This window comes from Numenius arquata, chromosome 1, assembly GCF_964106895.1.
Source record: "Numenius arquata chromosome 1, bNumArq3.hap1.1, whole genome shotgun sequence".
Classification (NCBI taxonomy): domain Eukaryota; kingdom Metazoa; phylum Chordata; class Aves; order Charadriiformes; family Scolopacidae; genus Numenius; species Numenius arquata.
Genome location: NC_133576.1, coordinates 11,865,049 through 11,878,505, shown reverse-complemented (window position 1 = coordinate 11,878,505; position 13,457 = coordinate 11,865,049). Strand labels below are relative to the sequence as shown.

Below are 13,457 nucleotides of genomic sequence, written 5' to 3'. Positions count from 1 at the left end.
GTGCAACTGAAAGTAGTCCTGTAATATGAATAACATAGTAACAGACGGTGGCACAGAAATAGATAGGAAGTGCCAGATAACAGAGACTTGCTTAAAAACAAAAAAGGTGATTTTGTCTCTATAGTTGTATCTATGTTTAATAACTGTGTTTACTTCTGAATTTGAACTTTCCAGTAGTATCTTACCCATCACCCTCTTTTCCTCCTCATTATGAATGTTAGTCTTCTGTCTGCTGCCACACTGTTCCTCTTTTATTTCACATTACAAATGCAATCATGGGTCCTCATATAGGACTGCAGACACACTGTTTGCCTTTGCCAGGTTGAAGACCTAACACTTGTTCCAAGCCTGCTTGTTAGCTATTTTCTAACCCATCGCTGTTTTGCCATTCACAATGTCTTTTTTCAAAGGGGAGTTTGATTGTAGTCTTCTGAGAAGACTGAATAGATTAACTGGCGCTCTCCTTTACAGTTTTGTTAGTACATTCAGAGAATCCCAAGGCAAATCAAATCTGTTTAGGGGGAATTAAGATTTGCTTGCTTTTAGTACTCCCAAGTTTGAAGGACCGGTTCTCAGACGTATTGCAGGAAACCCTTTTCCTGTTTGTCTCTGAGCTTCTTCTGCCCATGATCAGAGTTCTGGTCACTGGGTTGCTTCAGACAAGAAAACACACCTCGTTCCTATGATCAGATTTTTTCCTTTATTTACACAACTCTCCTTATCGCATTCCTCGCTCTTTCTGAAGCCAAACAAAGGATCCTGTTTGTTGGCATGGGTAAGAAATAACAACGCAAGAGAGAAATCAGCTAGCTTTGTGTTTGCGCTACTACATGCTCTGGAACTGGAAGGAGCTCTTAAAGTTCTCAGCCCACGAAGGAGGAAAGCGTGAAGTATGTCCTGCTGTCAGGGTAGCTGTGTTACCGTTCTGTGTTGAAAAGACAGAGATGTTCCTTTTAGCTGATTTTCTGTAGCTCTCCATCACCAGTTTGCCTCTGGAGTCTACCACCCAAAGCCAAAGCTGATGAATACTAAAGGCAGTTGTCCTGTGCTTTGGCTGGCTACAGCCCTCCTTGTGCCAGGTCTAGGTGGGATTGCTCAGGCTGGCAGCTCCCTCTAGCCCTCCTCAAGGTATTCCTACCAGGTTTTACTCGAGGTGCTGCACTCTGCAGTGGAGTTGTCTGAGTGAAGCGGGTGCAAGCAAGGCTTGTGCTGCAGCGGGCCTCATGGGGAGGGGGAGGAAAAAGTCCACCCTGCCTTGCAGCCGTGAACTGTAGCCAAGGTTCAGAAGGTGCACAGAGCAGCAAGCAAGGCATCTGTCTTTTGGGTCAGAGAGGGTTTAGCAGGGAAGGAAAAGAGAACGAGGGGAAGAGCTGACGGTCAGCGGTGTAAGAGAAGAATCTCTAAAATTGCAAAAAGTGATGGGAGAAGCCAGAAGGGCACCTGCAGGAAGGACAAGCCTTGCGCCCCGCCTAAAGCTGGTGATGGAGAAAGGACAGGCACAGGGCAAAGACACATCCTCCCATTCTGGCAGGCTTGAAATAAGTCTGCTTCTGTATACTTGTACCGAGCATATATGCTTATGAGTTTCCCCTTCCAAGCTTACCTCCAGGTCCGGCAGTGTTTCTGATTGTTCTATAGAGGCTTTATATCGACAGCAGATACAGGGGAAGCAGGAGCATCCAGTGACAGGCTGGAAGCGAGGAGGACACCGACTCTGTGTTCAGGTTCACCAGCTGCAAGTCAGTCCCCCTTGTAATGCTGAAATCTGTAGCAGAGGAATAGTGAGAGGCTACCACGATGGGGAATGCAGCAGGGAAGGCAAAACAAGTGTGTATATTTATTCCTCCCCATTTTTCTGAATATTGATATAGACCCTGCATCTTGTGCTGGAGACCCACTGCTACAAAACCCTCACAGCAGAAGAGCTACAATCCTTATCATGTAGAACACAAAAAAGATATGCAGGCTTTTTGGAAAGCTTGCTTTCCTGTGAATAAGGTGGCTTTTTAAAGAAAGAGGGTGGGCTGGAGTCAGAGATTGTCATTAGTAACAGCTAAAGGGGCCTGCTGGTTTGGTACACAAAAGGGACCTAAGCTGAACTGGCTAAAGAAAGTGTCAGAAGTTGTGGGGTTTGGTTGGTTGGTTGGTTTTTGGTTAGCATTCAAAGAATTTATTCTTTTAAAGTGTGTCCTTCCTTCTCGCTCCCTGGCAGTTCTGTCCCCGTGCCGAGGGAGCAATTGTTACTGTGAAAAACATCTGAAATAGCAGGACCAAACACAGACCCTTTCCTCCATCCCAGGGACGGAGAGAGGGGCTTGGATTAACCATGAGTTTCGGTCCCTTCCTTAATGGACACGGGTGCTGCAGGAGCACCCCAGCACACACAGGCACACTGCTTAAACTCTTCTTCTCCCCCTGCTTGTGGTGTCTGGGTGGTGTTAAACTCTACCTGTCACTTTGATGTTGCCTGTAGCCTTGGCAATGTTGTTTTCAATCACGCAGGTGTAGGTGGCGTTAGCGGTAATGTTGTGAAGAAAGGAAACCACTTTCAGCGTGATGTTTTCAGCGTTCAGCTCGTAGCTGGTGTTGGCAACGTGAGGCAGGTACTCCCCGGCATCGCTGTAGGCCGTCCAGCGCACGGTGGGTCGAGGGAACCAGCGCGGTGCTTCACACTGCAACGTGTCCCCGCTGCTGCTGTTCTCCACGTGGACCTTGGGGGTGCTGAAGGCTTTGGGAGGGGAAAAGGGAAGAGAGTCGGAAAAAGGCAAATGTCTAGAAACTGGGCACGAAACGCCCAACTGCATCTGCCTGTCAGTCCCAGGAATTTCTAAGGTACTTGGTGCTTAGCATCGCAGCACCGCACATAGCCAAACGGAACACAGAGGCTCAGAAAGAGGCGTGTACAGGTTGGGCTACAGAGGGGCTGACTACAGGGGATCTAAAGACTCCTAGGACAAGGCAGTCCAGTTTGACATCTGCTGAGGTCATGGCACAGCTTTAGCGTCTTTAAGTAATTCTGCTCAACAGTTATGAACTGGGTCCCAGGCTCATGAAGCAAGCGTTTCCCAAGAGCTCCTGTACACCTGAGCTCCCAGGGGAGACTGGGCTCAGGACCTGGCCAGCCTGAGGCTGCCCGTGTCTGCCAAACCCCCGGCTTCCCTGGGCAGGAACCGCAGCCGGCACGGCTCTGCTCACCGCTGCTGAAGGCGGGTGGCTGAGAGGAGGCACCTGCTATTCTCGGCAGGGAGAGGCATGCCAAAAATGATTGCTGTTATCAGAGGTGGTGGTGGGGAGATGACTCACCCTCTCTGCTGACGAAGAAGGGAGCCTGACCAACACCTACCGCTTCCTGATGTGTCTCTCACGCTAAATGGGGCTGCAGCCAAGGGAAGCTCCGTTTTCACCTGCTGGGGCTGAGGGCAGACTAAGGTGTGGCCTGAGTTTACAGTATTTAGGCCAACGTGCTGGGATTAAACAAAACGTTTAAAGCTCACTGCAAACTCAGCTGTGTTTTAAAGCCAAGGCCATCTCAAATAAACCTTTATTAGTCTTGCTTTCCTAGAAAAGCATACCTCTCTATATTTACTTTTTAGGAGAGCAGAGTTTGCCCATTTAAATGGAAATAAAACCTAATGCAGTGTTTCACCTCTTCTCTCTAATGCTTTTTCTGTGTGGATTACCTTAAACAACGAATCAAACACCACAAAAGCAGGCAGATTCATAAGGTTCCAAGGAAGGGTAGGAGACCAAATCCCCACGGGACATAAGCATGTGTCACACACGAGCCAAAACTCTTTGGCCTTGCTGTTACCTACTGTGGTCCAAGTAGTTCTTCCATCCTTGCCATTCCAAGATAAGAGGCCTGTGAGCCCAGCTCCCTTTCTTTCACTTCTTGGGGAGGTGGTTCACACAACAACAGGGCAGAAAACACGCTTTCAATAAGAAACGGGAGACTGTGAAACGACACTGGGCAGATGTTCCTGCCACATCAAATCTAATATTGCCTTTTGGCCTCAAGACGGACTCCCTGCAAGTGAGACGGGGAAGCGGCTGCTTCTCCAAGACATCTGTCACAAGCTTCTGCGCAGAAGCTGGTGCCCGTTTCCTGCTGCTTTGGCTCTGCTGGGCCAAAGGAGGAGCCTGGACCTGCAGAAAAGCAGCCTGTCTCATTCAAGAGCTCTGCTGGTCACTACTGTCCTGCTATGACTGGCCTGAAGCACAGATGACACCCCAGCTGGGCTGCCGGTATATCTGGCCTCACCACATAAGTGGTCACCTCTCCTAAAACTGCATTTCCTTGACTTGGAGAAGTCTGACAGTTTTTCCTCTCCCAATTTGAGCTGTTGGGCAGCAACGCTGGTCACAATGGGGAGGAAGAGTGTGCAAAGACTGCAGTCTGCAGGAGGCCTCTGCAGACCCCGAGTCTCCAACACAAGGTGACCCTTTGGGACGTGACTTGTTACTGCATCCAAAGTCATCTCACTGGGAAGAGTGTGCAAACCTGGTGGTTTCCAGATCTCTCATGGAAAATCATGAAGATTTTTTTTCCTCCTTTCTAACAATCCCCTTGGCTACCTTAGAAACATTCCCTGGGAGGTCATGGACTCACTCTACTGTGCCAGCTCTGAGTTCAGGGGGTATGCTGGGACCTCAGGGGTGCCAGCAAAAGCCAGACAGAGAAACACTAAGACCACCTACCCGTGCAGGCTCACATTATCCCCATTGTATAGTCAGTGTAACTCACCACAATTTCATTAGAATGACCCAGAGGTGACAGAAATGGGTGAAGTGCTGCCGAGTTCAATAGGAGCATACTGCTTTGTGCCAGTGGTGAAAATGATGGCCAAAGCCCAGAGGTTTCAGAAGAATTAAGCACCTGCAACTGAAAATTCGTCTGTGTCTGTGTATGTTTTGAGGTTGGCTCATAACGAGGTGAACGATTAACTCTAGCAAATATATAATACTTCAGATAACTGTGATTTGTGTGGTTTGTTGCTTTGCTACTTATTTTTAAAAACTGAAGATACTAGAAAAACAGAAAAAAGGCATGAAATAGGCTACAATTTTTACTATGCAGCAATTCTCCTTCCTAGCTGGAGATACATCTTAATCTAGAGAGAAAAAGCTATCACTTTAACAGGTATAAAATCTGGACCTTTATAAGATCAATTAGCTACTCCCATTCTTAGGGGCTCTTGGTAGGTCAGTTATATAGCTGGCAGACTACATGTGGTAAATCGAATAAAAAAGATAACTGAGAGCATTAAAATAAGATTTTTTTCTGGAACTATGATGTTGAAAGAGTGGCTAAGGCCATAAACACCTCTGGAAAAGCCAAAAAGAATATCCCAGTCCTACTCAGGGCCTGATGGTGACCTGATGGTGGCTGCTGGAGGAGTGGGTGCCACTCACAGAGCCTCTAGCATCAGTAGGTCCAACCAAGCCATGTTAGCATGTGTTTTGCAGCAGGATTTTCTTCCTCATACCCCTCACCTCCCGTCCTGTACTGCAGCACTGCTGCCCCGCTCCCTCTGGCTGTGGTGACGGAGCACCGGTAGGTGCCGGCGTCGGAGAGCTGCACGTCCCTCAGCTCCAGGGAAGCATTGCCACCAATCACCTGGTCCACAAACACTGCCGTGCGGCCCTGAAACGACGCATCTTGCTCTTGCAGGTGGTCCTTCCCACCTTTAAACTCATGCACCAGCCCAGCTACTCCTGCCTTGGCCCACCGGATCTCTATGCTGCCCATCCAGATGTCAGGCTCAAAAGTGCAGCCCAGGACGCCGCGCTGGCCAATGTTCCCTGAAGACGTCAGTGCCGTCACACTGATGGAGCGTTTTCCTGTAAGGAGAAAGCAAGACAGCATGAGAAAAGTGAGGCAGCAAGTGTAGAAAAAGGCCAGACTTGTGGCTTTCATGCACCAGCCCTGAGGCTGAACGGGCACTGGCACATCCCAAGAGCGGCAGCAGCAGCTACCAGTGCAGAAGTCAACTCCCATGGCTTATATACCAAGATAGAGTGCAGGAGCATTTCTTTAGCAGACAGTGTGCTTCAAAGAGTTGCCCCTCTTATTTGTTTGAGAAGAATTTGCATGGTGTTTTCTTTCTTTCTTATATGTATCAGGGATTTTTCTCTTTACAGCTGCCAGAACAGCATGATTTTTGTGTCTTTTCTTAGTCAGAACCTCCCTTATGCAATATAAATGTGATTGCAAAGCGTAACGCTGGCAAAGAAATAAGAGGCTGCTCTTCACCCTCACTGGAATCCAAACTGTTTTCTTTCACGGAATCACAGAATTGTCAGAGTTGGAAGGGACCTCTAGAGATCATCTAGTCCAACTCCCCTTCCCTGGGGACACATATCACTTCTCAAGTTGAATTCTAACCAGTAAGCTTGAGAATTAGCTTCTTCCCAGAGCCGGGTCCTCTTTCCCGTGCAGCTTCTCCCTAATTTGTCCTCACTTAGCACACCCCGAGGAGGTTGCATTTTGGCCAACACCAAAGTGACATATTTTTGCTCTCTCTGAGGATGCAGGGGAATGTGCCCCATCCTGGCAGATGCTGCCTGACTTCGCAATAAATACCATCGTCTCCTCCCATCTGGGAGAAGGAGGACAGTATGTGCAGGACTTTCTGTATCTGTAGGTTTAGGGCTCCAAGCCCAAAGAAATTTCAGCAGCACAGGCTGTGCTACACTTATCGATCCCTTGCCTCAGCCAGCTTTCCACAACAACGGAGCAACAAACGGAGTTGAACATTTCAGTTGCTGACATGCCAGATAACTAAAAACCTACCAATCAAACAAAACCCCTTAATTTCTGCTGGTAAAGCATAGACCAGGAACACATTTCCCGGGGCAAAAAGGAGGTGTCCCACAGCACCAGGGCTCATGCGTGCACAGCTGCTGCTGCAGCCTGGGGCCGTTCCGCTGACAAATTTTTGCAGAAATTTAGAGCCAACACAGATTTCCTCACTCAGCTCTGCGTGCCAAGTGCTGGTGTCTTCTAACCCACCCTGACCACATGTGTGTGCATGTGTGTGTGCGTATAAATCTCTGCACTATTTAAAACCTGCAAGAGTTCACAGTCTCCAAGGAGGGCACAGCTCCTTGTGGTTTAATCCCATGGAGCGATACCTTGTTGAGAAAGGCCAGAACTGAAGTCACCTGTGCAGTCTTAATTCAGCCATCTGGTAGATAAAGTTTATAAAGTGAGCCTTCATTAAAGGGTTGTAGGTGGCACTTCCACACAAGATCACACCTCAGCCCATGCACAGGATGGAGACGCGGAGGCAGTGGCAGGGCAGAAGTTCATCGCCCTGCTGGTAACAGGGAGAAATCTGAGCGGTCACATACCTGAGACACCAAACCCGATGATCAGGGCAATCACCACAGCCAGGATGATAATGACTGTAGTCATGCTATTTGGGGAAAAAAGAAAGGACAAGATTACCACACAGCCCACCTCCTTTCACACCCCACGCCTACAGTGCATGTCTGCAGAGCTTGCCGGCAGGAAGGAGGTCAAGGCGGGTAAGCCACAAACCTAAAGCAAGGTGGACCAGTGAAGCACATGACCACAGTAGTGATGAGGTAAGCACTTGTCATCAAAGGTAGGAGACCATGGGGTGGGAGGAGAGGAGACCCAGGCTTTGTCCTTGGGAGGAGGCAGTGGGTCCCAGTGGAGGATACTCCTCTTTGCATCTCCCAATGCATAAGCGAGCTGGGCAGTCCCTGCTGGCATTTGTGAGGGACCAGTTGCCCAGGGATGTGAGCCGAGCACTGAGACAGGCCACTGACCCCAGGAGACACCGAGTATGAGCCAGGGAGCAGGCAGGAGGGGGCTGAAAATAGGGACAGGTTTGTGAGCTGGTCACATTTGGGATCCTCATGCACGGATTTTTAAGGGGCTGTTGAATGAGAGACTGAGGAGGAAAGGACCACTTGCCAAGCCACACAGGCAGAACAGCCCCGGCAGAGGAGGTGACAGGCATCTTGGCACAGAGCAGCACAGCTCAAGCCTTGCCAAACACAACCCTTCTCGGGCACAGCCCCAGCTTGGACAGACCCATAAGCATGGCCAGATGCAAGCTCCCACCACAGCCAGTGGAGCTGTCACACGTGGTCCTGGGCACATTTTCATGTGGACTGGGGGTTATGACAGTGATCTCAGCTCCCCACCAGGGCTAGCCATGAAGCAGCTCCTCACAAAAACCCACAGGTACATCCTGGGGCATGAGCTCACATGCTCATGCCCAACAGCCTCAGCCCTGCTCAGTATTGTCAGAGGAGAAGCCCAGAGAGCTGCAGGAGGTCCTCACAGAGGACTTTACCCCATTCCCAAGCCTGGCAGGGCACTGGAGGGAGCTGCGCTGCAGGAGGCATGGGCACCAACAGTGGCCACGCCGCACCAGTGTTCAGGGGGCTTGTTTTACCCCGTTGTACAAAGAAACTCCTGAGCTGCTGCTTCCCATCTGGTCCCCAGGCAGGACCAGACTGTGAGATGTCACGGCCCTCCCGTCCACACAAAAATAGCTCTCCACTTCAGCAGCGTTTGCTGTCTTACAGCATACACATTCCCAACACGTTGGGCAGCCTCCCACCCGAGAGCCCATCGGTGTCCGTAGAACTGCAAACTCCTCCCAGCATTAAAGTGCGCCTGCACCAGTTACTTGCACTATCACGCCTCAAGTCACCGCAGATGCCACGATCACAGGGTTGATATGGAGCGCTAGGGAATTGCACCATGTGAACAAGCCCCTCCTGCAGGGAGCAGCAGGGAAGGGAGAAAGGGAAGATGGGTTGAAAGAGGGGATGGAGAGGAGGGGAGATGTTGCAGAATGCTTGCTTGCCCTCCCACCACCTCCCTTCCATCCTCCTCCTTAAAGCCAGTGGTAAGTTGTCTGAGAAGCCCTGTCTGCACATGCCAGCGTGCTCAGGAGAAGGGATCAGAACTGTGTATTTCACCAGCAGTATACAGTAAGTCCGTATAAAGGTTCATATGAGTCCATATATATGTTCACATCCATACCAAGCCCTCCCTGCCTAGATGCCCTCAGAGCTGAGAGGTGTCGTGTGTTTGGCTTCCTCCCTGTTCTCACCAGCTTTCACTCATGACCAGGGTGGACAGTAGTTCTCTGCCTGCCCCCTCCCACTGCCCTGCAGCTGCAGTCACAGCTGACCCTGTCGGGGAAGAAAGTGGCAGATATCCTCTGGCCACAGGCATGGGGCAACTGGGGACCCAACCACCACCTCCCCTGGGGGCCTGTGGGATGGGGACTTCATTCCTTGGCTCATGTGGATCCTGCAGCATGACACCTCCCTGCAGAGGCTTGTCAAGTCGTATGGGGCTCAACCTATGGGTCTCACCTAGGCTCACCGTGGGACAACTCTGTGTTTTCCTGTTCCAGGGCAGACACTGAGCCTCTTGCATATGCTGAATAATATCTGCCTCCTTGAGGAGCTGCACTAATTTCTACAGAGTTGATCCCAGAGTGAGATAGTTGCTATAAACTCAGCCACGGTTGCCATGATCAACCTCAGCTCTCACGCCTGGGAAGCATGGGCTTAGACCCACAGCACATATGCCTGGAGCAAGTGTCAGCCACGCTGCCTGACAGCAGCTGTGACTCACCCTTACGCCTCTAGATTAAAATCCTTCTTCCCAAGAGTGGGCAGGGGAGAAATTGCTGGGAACCAAGGGATGTTGCCTGCAGATTACAGAGGATTTCACTGATAAATGCCAGAGGGAGTATGGCAGGGGACAAGCAGCCAGGATGCCCTCCTGTGCAGTCCCTGAAAACTTCAGGTGCAACCTTGAAAGGACCGTCTGGCCTGAACACGCCTCTGCCCTAGCACTGTGCCAGGCAAAACCATCCTCAGTTCGCTCACACAGAAACACAAATCAGCACAAATGGGCCAGCACCAACGCTTTTGTCCCCTGCTGGTGCCACCTTCCCCCATAGCTGCAGAGACTTGCTAGCTTTGCATCCAGAGAAGTGCTTCCCACCCCTGGTTCAAGGCAGCAACAGGGCTGATGGAAAAAGCCATTCATTTGTTATAGGGGGGATGGCAATTTTGAGTACACGGATGCCACTGCCCACTTGAACACCCCTTGCCAAGGACAAGGGGAAATCAAGCCCTTTGGAGTTTCCTCCACAGAAACTGTGATATCCAAGGGCCTTAAAAAAATTTCCCTGCAACCCCCCATGTGTATTGAGTCGATCCAGAGTGCAGGCAAACAAGAGGAAGCTGGCAACCCAGCCGCATGCTGATGGTAGCTGTGTTTCGCAACAGCCCAGTCCAGCAGTTCAAGTGAAACGCAATTTTCTGTGCATCAGCACCCCTTGTATTTCCAGCGTTGCAGAGGCGTGACAACAGACTGACACAGACAGCTGGGGCTGGCTGCACAAGTGGGAACCCTGACACCGCCCATGGTTCCTGGTGACACTTTGGCAGCCTGTGGGATGCATCCTATCCTCTTTTCTGTGGTCCCATTCCTGACCAACCAAATGGGGTTTTGCCTGCAACTCTGGGCAGCCTGAATGCTGCCGAGCACAGCCTGGGGACAGAGAGAGGCTCGTAGCCCTGCTGTGACAGATGGCAGAGGCTTCATCCTCCTGATTTCTGGCTCCGGGCAGAGTAAGCCTTCTCTCAGTAATGGGCTTAGAGGTGTGAGGATCAAAAAAATTGGAAGATTAAGAGACTGAAGGTCCCCTGCCTTTCTCCTTATATCAAAGCTTACTGCGGAAATAGCAGGGCAGGGGTAACCCAAAAGGAAGGGTTTTCCATTCCAAAAAGCAGTTAATAATTGCAGAGCTCCACTTTTCTCAGCACTTCTGTTTAGTTCTTTGGGCTGTTTTGGTTTGGGGCTTTTGTTTGTTTGTTTGTTTGTTTGTTTTCCTGAAATAAACAGAAACCTCCCACTGCTCCTCTGAAGCTTCCTGGAAAATTCCCCCCTCTCTCTGGGCTATTTTTGCATTTCAAAATTACCCTGAAGGGGCCAGTGGCCTTGAAGAAGCCTGCTGCTTCCAGTAACCTGCTGCCGTCTGGCTGCATGCAGCCACCCAGGGCAGGCAGAGGTACTGGCAGAGCTGGAGGATGGTTCCCAGAGTAGCAAGGGGTAGGTGTTCATTTTTTCACACCCATCAGTTATTGCATTTCCCTGACAAAAGCCAGCTGGGCTACCTCTTGAGAATAACAGAGCTAGTTATTACATGAATTCCAGATGCATGAGAATTATGATGCCCAGTGGATATTTAAACTGTGATTTCACTTTTGTCAGTGAAAAGGTACAGTTAATATTACTGTTTAGCACTTAATTGATGCCCCATGTGAGAAAGCTGTAGCACAGCTCATGCGAGAGAGGTCTCTTTTGTTTACTTGTGGACTGTCCTTCTCCCCACTGCTGTTCAGCTCGGATGGGACAGATACTCGTAACAGCCAAAACCTTTTTGACAGAATCAGCACAAACAGGGATGTCTCACACACCTCACCGGAGCCTCTGCCTCTATCCAGCCTGGAAGAGCTCACACCTGAGACGAAGAGACATAGCTTGTTGGTGGTTCAAGCAGTCAGGTTTAGATGCAACCCCGGTCCACATTCACCAGAGGCTGAAGCAAGTTTGCCAACTAATTTAGCAATCTGGTGGAGGTTATTTTCAACTAATCAGGACATAAAGATATAAGTATTTTTACAGCCTTCCCCACGATACTTCTTTTTCTGAATGTAGTTCACCATGACTTGGTCAGTAGCTCCAAAGGAAAGAAACTCATTGAAATGAGAGGAACAAACCAGCTTGCACACCTTCCCAGCTCTTACTCCTGGCCCACCCTGCAAGGAAACTTGCCTTAGGACAGCTTCTGCCTTTCTCCCCACAGCATACCAACGTGATGGAGACATAAGTGACTGTCTGAGGGCCAGCAGCAGGAACGTAGACCCTCCCTCAAGCCATTGATACTTCAACCAACAACAGCAGGAGCACAGAGCCTTTCTCTAGCCATCAATACACTGACCTACAATAGCATTCAAACCTCAGGTGGCATATTCTGGCCATGCAGAATTTCTTGGACACAAATCTCCATCGTGGCTGCAGTTGATGACCTGCACATGGGTGTCTGACAGCTATGTGGCCTTACTGATTGTATAAAAGAAGCCATACTGGTGAGTGCAGAATTACAGTCAAGCTGCAAAGAACTGGTCTCTTGAAAGCTCCTGGCAGCAAGGTGATACAGCTGAGTCATCTGGAAAATGCAGTTCCCTCCCTCCTCTCTCCCAAAGCAGATGCAGATAATACCATACCTCCAGAAAATGACCTGGCCTTGGGATGCCATGGTCACAGCACCTATGAAGACAAGGCAAACACCAGGTGCCCGAAGGTCCCACACTGTTCAGCACAGCCCCCGTCCTTCGCATGATATATTCTCCCAGGCTGTTCTGCTTAAATAACTGAACTCAGCTAAGGAGTGGTGAGCCCGAGCAGTGAACTCTCAGGAATGAGGAAGCAGTGAGCATCTCAGCTCCCCCCACCAGGCCAGTCAAAAGCAGGGAGGCCTGGTTAGTCACTGGGGCAACAGGAGAGACCTCCTACACCACCCATTAAAGAAACATGTCTGGTCTGAAACAAAAGAACCCACCACAGCTCATGATTTGGTAGCCAGCTAATCCTTGGGTCTGCATGCAGCAGCCTCCCGTGTAAATCCACAGCTCACCCATCACTAGTGGGTTGTGTTATATCCAGGACTAGCTCGGGTATCCTTGCTAAAATCTCTGGTCTTCCTGTTGGAACTGACAGAGGAGCCCCACCTGCAGGGCCCCTTCTCAGCCCCGTGTGCTGTGCTAAGAGGCTCCTCAGGCTCAGCAGTGCTGTCAGAGCCATACAGGTTCAGCAACAGCCTCTTTCCTACTGCTGTTTTCTTCCTCTGAACTCCTCCAGACCAAACTACTTCTACTCCCTGCGGCAAGCTCCTGCTGCTCTCAGATCTGCCATTATGGTGGACATCAGAGCATGTAAAGGAAAGAAGCTCGCACAGACCCTACAAGCCTTTCCCTCTGTGTTTGGTCTCACTCGAGACTGGGGGCAGGATGCGTAGCTCTTGGGCATAAGAGGTTGAGAAGGGCAGAGAGACTGTGAAAGAACAGAAAAGGGAAAGCAGCTTGCACCACTGTGTTCAGTTTCCCGAAGGGGAACCTGTGTATCCTGTTATCTACGTCTGGACTATGTTCCAGGGAAGATGGGGAAAGGGGAATTTTTGACAGTCCATAGCCATCTCCAGCAAGTTTGGAGGATCAGAGGGAGTGAACAGCTTTCCCAAGCAGAGCTGAGGATGACCAGAGGAACTGGGAACAGTCCAGCACCTAAGAAAAATCAAATTACTTTCTCTGCAACAAACAGAGGTTCAAATCAAGACCGATCAATACCACTCAGTGATGAGCAAACCAGCTGCAAAGGCTGAGTAGGG

At 50.1% G+C, this 13,457-nt stretch overlaps 1 protein-coding gene across 1 annotated transcript; it reads right to left on the bottom strand.

Annotated features, from left to right (window-relative positions):
• Positions 1–679: 679 nt before the first annotated feature.
• VTCN1 (V-set domain containing T cell activation inhibitor 1) lies at positions 680–12,329 on the bottom strand. Its single transcript, XM_074156693.1, has 6 exons — positions 12,298–12,329; positions 7,354–7,418; positions 5,494–5,841; positions 2,450–2,728; positions 1,604–1,765; positions 680–925 (listed from the first exon to the last, which is right to left on the bottom strand). The coding sequence occupies exons 1-5, from the start codon at positions 12,327–12,329 to the stop codon at positions 1,644–1,646; spliced, it is 846 nt and encodes a 281-aa protein (XP_074012794.1). The 3' UTR covers positions 680–925; positions 1,604–1,643.
• Between the last annotated feature and the right edge of the window lie 1,128 nt (positions 12,330–13,457).

What these genes read in the sequence shown, in the direction of transcription:
- VTCN1 (XM_074156693.1), bottom strand. Translation starts at nt 12,329, where the DNA reads ATGGCATCCCAAGGCCAGGTCATTTTCTGGAG. An exon ending in GGCCAGGTCATTTTCTGGAG is followed by an intron (nt 7,419 to 12,297) that starts GTATGGTATTAT and finishes TTCCCCAAATAG; the next exon opens with CATGACTACAGTCATTATCA. An exon ending in AGGCAACATCAAAGTGACAG is followed by an intron (nt 1,766 to 2,449) that starts GTAGAGTTTAAC and finishes CCTCTGCTACAG; the next exon opens with ATTTCAGCATTACAAGGGGG.